General features: G+C 35.0%; 1 protein-coding gene across 1 annotated transcript in view; it reads right to left on the bottom strand.

The window, feature by feature from the left end:
- The window catches only part of LOC127835850 (fibropellin-1-like), a 64,581-nt gene that overhangs the window by 11,377 nt on the left and 41,728 nt on the right, over positions 1-11,476 (bottom strand). Inside the window, exons 14-16 of the mRNA XM_052362277.1 lie at positions 5,305-5,418; positions 4,634-4,747; positions 1,864-1,977 (exon numbers count right to left, since the gene is read on the bottom strand). Of these exons, the coding sequence (XP_052218237.1) occupies positions 1,864-1,977; positions 4,634-4,747; positions 5,305-5,418 (342 nt within the window). The remainder of the gene's footprint in view (positions 1-1,863; positions 1,978-4,633; positions 4,748-5,304; positions 5,419-11,476) is intronic.

The raw sequence follows: 11,476 nt of genomic DNA, 5'->3' as shown, positions 1-11,476 counted from the left end.
ACGGAACCGCTTGAAAAATCACCTTTAAACTAAGATATTAATAAGTGACTGTAGTGTTACGGTTATAAATAAAGCAATAAACCGTGTAATCGCTGTCTTCTTGTAAAATTGAATAAAATACGCGTTAACCAAAACCCGAACAGCAAAAGTCTGCGCTATTGTTCGAAAAACCACAAAATAAATATACTTTGATTATGTTTTGTTTTTATACAAAACCAGAAAATTTCACCGGTTCGCGTATTTGCCCAGTCCTTGGCATCTTTTATTATATATATATTTATCAGTTCATGTGATCAGTTATTAATAAAAAAAATTAGCTTTGCATTATTGGCAATAAATGTTGTAGTAATTGTAATAGGCACAAATGCAGTACTTATTTACACTAATTTACACAAAAATCACCACTATGCAAGATATTCTTAAAATAAAAATATATACATTGATCCGTAAAATAACTTCTCCACCCATAAGCAAAAAAAACGTATTACATACGAGTCGCCGCACTTCAGTGCGACGCCAATAAACACATATATTTTTTTAATTATAAACAGGATATCGCTTAATATTCTTCCAACACAACAAAGTATCTCCAGTCCAATTCTTAAACATCCTACAATTATTCATAGACAATGAATTATTAACATCTTAAGCAAAAACTCATACAAAAGAAAACAAAATGAAAAAGGCTTACTTATATCGCATCGTTTTCCCGCATATCCGGCCACGCATGCGCACGTGAAGTCGTTGACTTCATCCGTACATTTACCGCCATTTTGACATGGGTTAGGTTGACACTCGTTGATGTCTGATAAAAAACATCGTAAGGGTCAAAAGCGTAACATTTGTTATTATTCTTATTTCTTTAAAACGAATCATAGCTTAGTGTTTTGAACTGTTCGAACCATTCTCATTTTGCAAATAACTTTCATCTGTAAAAGCATTTCATCATCAAACAGAACAACATAATCAAAGTGCCACTAATAATCTAAATTATTAATCTAAATAAAACATATGTAAACATGTTTTTATTTTATTTAATAAAGTTCTAACTGATTTCGCAGCTTTTCCCCTCATATCCGGCTGGGCATGCGCATTGGTAGTCGTTGATTCCATCGCTACATTTCCCGCCATTTGTGCAAGGACTGGGATCACACTCATTGATGTCTATCAAGAAAAGTAAGCAGTGCTGATTAAGCAAACTACCGGTAATGATTTTTCTCTAAACACTTTATTGATTTTTGCAATTTATCTATACTGTTTTAAAATGGCGTAATTCGATATCGTATAGTGGGTACTATAATATTCTATACGAACATGATACCAGCTAATCGATCAATAGAACAAAAAAAAAATACCGTTGATAATCAACGTGATAAACAACGTAGGAAGAATTCAAGATCCTTGGTACAACCTGGCTTTTATATTGGAGCTATAATTTCTACATTATTAACTCTGAATCCGTGTTTTGTGTCTAACTAACAACGCTAAATCTAGAATGATTTCTTACAATTTTAATAATATCAACCGAACAGATCTAGTAACTATGTTGATGTTCATATTTAACATATTCATACTGATTTCGCAGGTTTTGCCGTTGTATCCGGCTACGCATGCGCATGTAAAGGCATTGATGCCATCAATACACTGGGCTCCATTATTGCAAGGGTTAGGGTCGCATTCGTTGATATCTGCAAAACCAACAATATATACGTTTTACATTATTTAAGTTCGGAATAAACAAAACAAAACAAAAAACCCATGCAAACTATGGTATAAGTATCAATGTGAAATCTTGTCTTATTTTCAGTGTTCTGTGCTAGAAACAAAAATGCTAAAGACCACAACGAGATTTCTTGAACTCACTTATCTGGCAGCTCTTTCCATTAAATCCGGCCACGCATGCGCACACGTAGTCGTTGATTCCATCAGTACATTCTCCGCCATTTTGACACGGATTGGGGTCGCACTCATTGATGTCTGAAACGCATGAGAAATATTGTATGTTGTCTTGCATATGATTTTCAAATAAAATAATAACCCATGTCTGCTTCGTTATTACAGAAAAACTGTCGCGTTCAATTTTCCAAGTTAAGTATTTAATTAATCCGGCATTTTACTTCGTGTAGCATTGCCCTTAATCCGTGACTCCGAACGTTTTCTGAGCATGTGAGTAAAACTAAATTTAGTTGAAAACAAAACAACACAAGTCACCTTTATGCGTGTAAACTATGGCTTTTATTACACGAGAAACCGGTTGCAAATCCAATCGCGGACATTTTTTTTATTCAACATTTGTTTTTGTATACAATTATTTTAGGTTATTCATAGTACGATCGCGATGTTTTTACAATTCCATTTTTATCAATAGTCAAATTGCCCACTGTCTAAAGAAAAGCATTGTGTATTCCAATGTTTAGATGAATAATTCCAGCCCGATCTGTGTAGGTACCATTCATATATATGTTTTTCTTATGTGAGTTAGTTATTAACAATCAATACATTCCACACTGTTAAGATACGGATTGGACGAACATTCGTTTATATCTGCGTATTGCCTAATTAGCCTGTCCTGTGATGCGAAGTGCCTTATTAACCTGTACTGTGGAGCAAAGTGCCTAATAAGCATGTACTGTGGAGCGAAGTGCCTTTTTAACTTATACTGTGGAGCGAAGTGCCTTATTAACCTGACTGTGGTGTGAAGTGCCTACTTAGTCTGTGCTGTGGCGCAAAGTGCCTTTTTTAACCTGTACTATAGCGCGAAGTGCCTAATTAGTCTGTTCGGTGGCGCAAAGTGCCTACTTAGTCTGTGCTGTGGCACAAAGTGCCTTTTTAACCTGTACTATGGCGCGAAGTGCCTTTTTAAACTGCACTGTGTCGCAACGTTACTTATTAGCTTGAACTGTGCCAAAAAGTGTATTGTTAACCTGTACTGTGGCGCAAAGTGACATATTAGCCCGTACTGTTCCACGAAGTGACTTATTAGCCTTTACTGTGGTCGAAAGTGACTTATTAGCCTGTACTGTGGTGCGAAGTGCCTTATTAACATGTACTGTGGCGTGAACGGCCTATTTAACCTGTACTGTGGTGCGAAGTGCCTTTTGAACCTGTACTGTGACGCTATTAACTTAGCTTGTTCTCAGGCGCGATGTGCCTTTTTTATCTTTCTGTGGCGCAAAGTGCCTAATATGCCTGTACTTTCGCGCAAAGTGACTTATTAGCCTGTGCTGTTCCGCAAAGATCCTTATTAGCCTGTACTGTGGCGCGAAATTCTTTATTAGCCTGTACTGTGGAGCAAAGTGCTTTATCAGCCTGTACTATGGTCCGAAGTGCTTGTTTAACCTGTACTGTCTTGTACTGTGCTTTAATAGAATATACTTGGTGGAAAGGGCCTAATTAGCCTGTACTGTTGTGCAAAGTAAGTAAACAACTTGTACTGTGGCGCGAAGTTATAAAAGTATGTACTGTGGCGGAAAGTGACTTAATAGCCTGTACTGTGGTGTTAACTGCGTTGATAAAATGAATTGTGGCGCGAAGTTCTTTAAAAGCCTTTACTGAGGCTGAAAGTGATTAATAAGTATGTCTATGTCGGAAATCGCCATATCAGCCTGAGCTGTGGAAGCGAGTGCTATATCAGCGTTATCCTCTGAGGAAAGTTATGCGCTGTATCGGGAAGACTTTTTCCAGATATTTTTATTTTTATTTTTATATTTTTCCAATAAAGCAGATCTAGGCCTCGTGTTCACAAAACATTTTTGCAATCGAAAATCGATTTTAACTGACATCGATTTTCATGTTTGCCTATCAACTACAATGAAAATCCAATTTTCAATGACAATCAAAATCGATTTTCGATTGCAAAAAGTGTTTTGTGAACACAGGGCCAGGAAAACACTTTACGCACATGTTTTGATATTTCCAACGACACGCCTCATATTATTTTCGGCATTATAACGACTAAAATTTTCACTCATAATGATACAAAGATCTCGTTAAACACAAATAACACGTATAATGTTATTCAAGATGTATTGATTCCTTACAAACACTCGCGTGTTTTACGTTTAATTAAATTTTAACAGACCATTTTTCAAAGTGTAAAAATATTTGTAAGAATTCAATAAATATAAATTATTCTCAATGTACATATATTTTATACAACGAATCTTTAAGACAAGTGGAAAGCGATAATGAAATAATTTAAGCGTTTTCTGAGAAAACTGGGCTTAATGCATGTGCGTAAAGTGTCATCCCAGGTTAGCCTGTGCAGTCTGCCCAAGCTAATCAGGGACGACACTTTCCGCCAAATCTTGATTTTCGGTAAGGAGGGACTTCCCTGAAACTAAAAATACCATAAAAGCGGAAATTGTCGTCCCTGATTAACCTGTGCGAACTGCACATGCTAATCTGGGATGATACTTTACGCAAATGCATTAAGCCCAGTTTTCACAGAACGACGCTCATTTAAATGTACTTAGTATGGTTTCTAAACGTGTACTCAATTGTTGGACGTCATATTTTCCAGTATTCAGTACGATGGAAAAGAATAAATACCATTCCTTACACGTGTAAAAATTAAATCTGTACAATTCGTGACCCAATTCACTTTGAACACTTAAAGTATCACTACGCTTACTTGATTCGCATTTCTGTCCGTTGTACCCGGCCAAACACGAACACGTGAACGCGTTGATGCCGTCGATGCATTTGGCGCCATTCAAACACGGATTTGGGTCGCACTCATTGATGTCTGAAAATAATACGGTTTAAATAATACGAGGTAAGTTTGTGATACACACTATGTTACGTATGTCTCAAATCAAATAAGCAGTGAATACTTTGTAAAAAATATATACCTTTTAGACTTGCGAAATACAAGAAAAAACCAGTTTCAATTGAATCGCATTTTTTACGTAAACATATACCGTTCAATACGTAACTTCAGTTATTTTTCGATAACTCGTTATTTAATCCGACATGTATGTATCTTTACGAAAACATGCATATCTTAGCAATAACATCGTCAATCTTCTTTAGTCTTCGATGGACACATACTAGTTATTTGGGAAAATGTCAGAATAACGATTCTTTGTGCCTCCGTAGCTCAGTGGATAAGGCGCTTGCGTTGAAATCCAGAGGTCACGGGTTCGATCCCGGGTCGGGGCACATACATGCCAGTCATGTTTCAGCGGAATGCTTACTGACAAATAAAGGCTTGGCTTGGCATTAAGACGAAGACACGATGATGAACGAATAGTTTTGAATACCAGTTATTATTCGTAAAAATACGATTTTTTTTGCACTAACTTGTTTCACAAACTGTTCCTCGGAATCCCGATGCGCATGCGCAGGTGTAAGCATTTAGGCCATCTGTGCATTGTCCGCCATTTTGACATGGATTCGGAGCACAATCATTAATATCTTGAAATAACAGTAATACAAAAGTAAAAGTAAAACAGATGTGAGTAAACACGAAACTGAACATAATGCTGTTATAAAGAACTTATTTCATCTTCTGTACGTGTTCCATCACCATTACGTAATATATAATATCAAAAGTAACATACAAGAATAATAAAGCAGATGCATATTTCTTTTAATTAATCGAACGAGAAGCTTACGCAAATTGAAGCAATCAATAGTTCCGACGATGAAAACTCGGTTCCATCGGTCTTATTGTAACAAATAATTACAGAAATTATATATTGGTAAAAAAATAAGGCTTGAAACTAAAAGAAGGAATAAAATATATTTAACATAAGTTGAAATTAATAACGGATATATCTGATGAATTTCGGCCAAAGAACATATTTTAGACTTTATGTATCTTTGCAATTTAAAGCATGGTTCCAATACTTCGCGTGCTTTAGTGACTCATTGACGTTCTGTTTGTGTGTGTTTTGAAGTGTTCCTTTGGAAATAAATTAATGAGTTTTGTGGCTCATAGTGAGAAACAACCCGCAACCTAACGTCGAGCAAGTTTATCATGATACTGGTATGATTGCATCATTGTTTTAACAACATAATTTTATTTCAAGCAAGAATGTAACTCACTTCCACATACGGGCGTTGCTCCGGACCAGGCGCCACTTCCGCTACAGGTGCGAGAGAGATCGCCACCCCAATCGGGACTCCTCGGACAATTCCGCCATATCGGCGATCGTCTCTCGGGTGTATTTGGTGGAAGGATATGTCTAACGCCTCTAGGCGGAAGATGTTACACCGAAAATATAGTTCGGGTTACACACCATTAAATGTGCACTAAATTAACTGATAATATAGATATAGAAGGACCAATATCTCTGAGGAGTAATATAATAGAATATTTGTTTCTGTTATTGTTAAACATTAGTTGTCATTACATACAAAATATTCAAATGTTAATTAAATGTTTAGAAAGCCAATTAGTTGTTTCTTGAGGGTAAACAACACCATTATTCAAACTTAAAGAACCAGTATTTCTTAAATTGCATTAATTATCGGTACAACATTGCGGATGTTCTGCAGGGCGACAAACTTTGAGATTTTATCCATATGTTTAGGTTCTATACCATAAACAATCGTACAACACTGTACAGTGGTACAGGGAAAACTCTTCGGTGTAATATAAGAAATAGTAAAATCCACTTAGATCCCCCCCAAAAAAACAACATAATTATAGTGACAAGCCAAGCTGTCACAAACTGTATACAGACAAAAGCCATATGGCTCTCAGTGGGGTTTACTATTACCAGTATTGAGACACCTAAAGGGTTTCGCAGGATGGAATAAGTGGAGAGCTTGATTGAATTTGAAAAACAATTCTTTCTGTGCATTTGATGATGGCAACCATACAGTACTTCCGGCAGATATTTTTTATATTTTAGCCTAGGCAACTTAATTTCAGATGCTGTTATTCTGGCCAGGCCGATACTCTTTAGCTGGGCAACCAAAACACTTAATATGGTCAACTGTGCAGGCAACAATTGTAACTAGAAGTGGCGCGGCAGAGGCCGACGCGTATCCCCATGCCGCATGTTTGACCCAGTAAGCATTTTAATGAACCTTGTGGTGAATATAATGGATCAGCCTTGTTTTAGCCTTAAGTGTAAATTGGTTATTCCAATACTGTGGAGACACCAATAACACCGATAAACAAATTAAGAATACAGTTTTTTATGCCCCCGGTAGGGTGGCATATAGTTTTTGAACTGTCCGTCAGTCTGTCTGTCTGTCCTTCCGTCTGAAAACTTTAACATTGCCCTAACTTTGCAATATTGAAGATAGCAACTTGATATTTGGCATGCATGTGTATCTCAAGTAGCTGCACATTTTGAGTGGTGAAAGGTCAAGGTAATCCTTAAAGGTCAAATATATGGCTTTAAAGCGGCGCAATAGGGGGTATTGTGTTTCTGACAAACACATCTCTTGTTTTTAATTGAAAAACCAAAGACATTGTTGGAATTTGACTTATTTAAGGCATCGTGTAAACATTTTAAAACTCAATTTTCCACAATATGAAACAACTTTTTTAAAAGGCACCATTAAAAGCTCCTCCATCCCCTTATAATGCACGCTAAACCAAGAATCAGTTTTTTATAAGATTATCCTTCAAGATGGGCAAAAGTCCGGGGCAATACTGTCAAAATGCCCTTTAACAACTCTTGTGACATGCACCTGTAGTCTTTTTTCTCTGTATTTTTTTTTTACAGCGAAACACATAATGGCATCATCATAGATGTATAGCTCAGAATTCATTTTATACTATATAAATATGTTATGTGGTCTTATTTATACAAAATAACCTGGATATTTATGAAAAAACACCATCTCCCTGTAAAGAGAGATGGCATTTGTTCACCATAAACATTTATATATTCAGTAAATTATAAGCAACAAACATGAAAACTTCAGTCCCCCAGTCATTGAGTTTTTAAAGAGTTCAACTTTGCTTAAGTAATAATGCATCAATGTTGATTCTAACAAAAAAAGGGTAGTCATTTATGCCTAAACAGTTCTGCTTTCCAGATGCAAGCACGTCAAACACAAACTTTAAACCATTTATAGTCTTAATTATTAAACAAGAGGGCCATGATGGCCCTGTATCGCTCCACTGCTGAAAAAAAGGCTGAAACAAGTATTCTCGGCATGTGCAAATACTTAAATATAGGCCCTATTTAAGCACATGTACACTTTTGTGACCCCCTGGTCACATTTAACCCAAGGGGCATAATTTGAGTAAATTTTGTAGTGGACTACTATATCTCACTACATACAAAATGTGGTAGCCCTAGGTCCTAGAGTTAAGGACAAGAATATTTTAAAAGTTTTCACAAAATAAGCAAGATATAAGCGTATATAATGTTCAATTTTGTGACCCGGTGGTCAGGGTCATATTTGACCCAAAGGGCATTATTTGAACAAAGTTGGTAAAAGACTATAAGATGCTACTGCATACCAAATTTGGTAGCCATAGTCCAAATGGTTTTCGACAAGAAGATTTTTAAAGATACCACAAAATAGGTGCTTTATAAGCGTTAATTCAATTTTGCGACCCCTCGGGGAAGGGTCCAAGTTGACCCCAGAGGCATCATTTGAACAATTTTGGTAGAGGTTTATTTTAGATGTCACTACATACCAAATTTGGTAGCCCTAAGCCCAATGGTTATGGACAAGAATTTTTGAAGTTTTCACAAAATAGGCCTTATATAAGCATATGTTCAATTTTGTGACCCCCGGGGCAGAGTCAAATTTGACCCCAGGGGCATAATTTGAACAAATTTGGTAGAGGACTATTAGATGTCTCTACATACAAAATTAGATAGCCCTAGGCTCAATGGTTATGGACAATAAGATTTTGAAAGTTTTCACAAAATAGACCTTATATAAGCAAATTTTCAATTTTGTGACCCCTGGGGCAGGGTCAAATTTGACCCCAGGGGCATAATTTGAACAAATTTGAAAGAGGTTCACCCAGGAACATTCCTGAGAAATTTCATCAGAATTGGACCTGTAGTTTAGGAGATGTTTAAAGGAAAAGTAAACGCGCGGACGGACACACGCGCGACAAACACAGGACCATGACATAAGCCCCGCTTGTCTTTGACCTGTGGAGCCTAAAAGATATTCGGCGTATATCCTGATTTTGTTATATAGTACGAAAAATAACAATTTTATTTGATTCTGTGGTAGAAACAAAGAAGAACCCTTTTCTTTTCAAAGTAAAAGTTTTATAATTATTTTTATTTATTTTTTTTTTTACATTTTTTGTTTAATTCAATATAGTACTTACAATGTATACATGTATATGATCATACAACAAAGTGATTGTACAAAGCAATAAAGTTCAGACATGTACTATACAAGATATTCTAATATATATACTTTTTTTGGTTTCCTTAAGATTTAGACAAAAACCAAAAAAACTGGGTAAATATGGTTTTTCTTTGGTTGTTTGTGATAGGTGTTGTTTTTTTTTTAAAGAGAAAAGAAAAGAACAACAGAAGAACAGTTATGAAAAATGACGAGTTGTATAAAGTGGGAAGAAAGCATAATGGACTGTGTGTTTTGTTGTATATTCACAATGATCTTATAATGATTGAAAAAAATATACACAAATATTTTAGAAAGATAAACTAACATTAGAGTAAAATGTATATAAGTGGACAAACATTATGAGAATTTTATCCGATTCCATTTTTGTTCAAAGATTTGTAATGTGTCATTACTGAGGGCTATTTCTTTCTCAATCTGGATTTTTAGTGGACAAAAACAATTAAAATTTGGAACTTGTTTTTTGTACTTCATGTTAAAGATAAAAGATGTTTAAAGGAAAAGTTAACGCGCAGACGGACGCACGCACACACAGCAAACACAGGACCATGACATAAGCCCTGCTGGTCCTTGGCAAGTGGAGCTAAAAAGATATTCGGCGTATATTCTGATTTTGTAATATAGTACGAAAAATAACGTTTTTATTTGATTCTGTAGTAGAAACAAAGAAGAACCCTTTTCTTTTCAAAGTATAAGTTTTATAATTATGATAAATTGCCAGGACATAATTATGGGCCTTTGTTTTTGACATCTGATATCTTGTGAACCTAATAATGGTGCCCTTATACGAATGATACATAACATGAAGTAAAACAAAACAAAATTACTGCGTAAGTGTGTGTGAGATAGAGAAAATTATCAAAAAACATTGAAAATTTTATTTGCATATTAAATACAACACACTTTGACAACAAAAAGTATTGTTTGTATAATCAATATGAACACAATCTAAGTTGCTGCTAATATGGGATCCCCACCAGGATTTGAACCTGGATTTCCTTTCCATATAGAAAGGTGTGTTTGCTTACACTATAAGGATGTTCCAATTAACAGCAATAATATTGGTTACAATTATTTCTGTCAACTATATTAATTGTTTTATTAAGTCTTGACACAAAATGTGTAAATAAACTTTTTAAGCTTTTTAAAAACAATTTATTCTCCATCAATTTTTTAAGGCAACTGTCACATTGATAATGACATGTATCATAAGGGCTCGCCTTTAAAGCTACTCTCGATCAGAAACTCATGTTTTTCCACAAGCACTGAACCTGAAATCAGAAAAAGATTATTTAAAACCACTTTTTTTGTTATAGAAACAATTAAATGCCTTTTTTATTTCAATAGATAATTGATCCCCATAAACATCTGGACATATAACCCAACAACTTGTTGAAAATGTGTTTGCTTATTTACATCTGTGAGTACATGTGTTGGTACATGTGACAGTGAGGCGGTAAGAAACTGCAACAACTAAATCGAAACAAATATTCAAATAACTACAATGGTATGTTTCTTATGCTGGCAATTAAGTAGCAAATAATGAGAATATCTAAGTATGACATTTTGGGCTGCACTAACTATTAAGATCTATATAATGTTCAATGAACTTTATATACAAACAGGGCTGAGTTGCAACATTTTACAAGATAAAACGTTTGATTACTTGTACTGTCAGAAATAACACTTTTTAATTGATGTAACATGCATCAAAATAATCCCAAATAGTTTAAACAAAAAACACAGAAATATTAATTGACTAGATAGTAGATTGACATGAACAGACAGTAAAATAGAGTTTTGGAATGGTCATGTTCATCAGATCATGTACAAAATTGGGACAATCATAGCTCTTCACAGTTTCTAACTAGTATTTTAAATGTAAAAGAAACAGATGAAGAGAAAAAGATGTACACAGAACATATGCTTGGAAAGTTCTGGGATTATTTCATCAAAATTTCTTCAAGAAAGTATCATGTACTGAAAAGTTTAGCTTAATAAAAAAAAACACTTAACAATATATATATAATATTCTAGATATTCACATACAAACATTGTTACTGAACTCAACAGAAAACAATTGAAAAGTTTCAATGACTTAACATATCGTTGTTGAAAAAAAGGGGCGCTTGCTGCACTGGTAACAACACAATTATATAACGCGATA

Source organism: Dreissena polymorpha, chromosome 6, assembly GCF_020536995.1.
Source record: "Dreissena polymorpha isolate Duluth1 chromosome 6, UMN_Dpol_1.0, whole genome shotgun sequence".
NCBI lineage: Eukaryota > Metazoa > Mollusca > Bivalvia > Myida > Dreissenidae > Dreissena > Dreissena polymorpha.
Note: the sequence above shows the minus strand (reverse complement) of the source record. Positions and strands in the feature narration are given on the sequence as shown.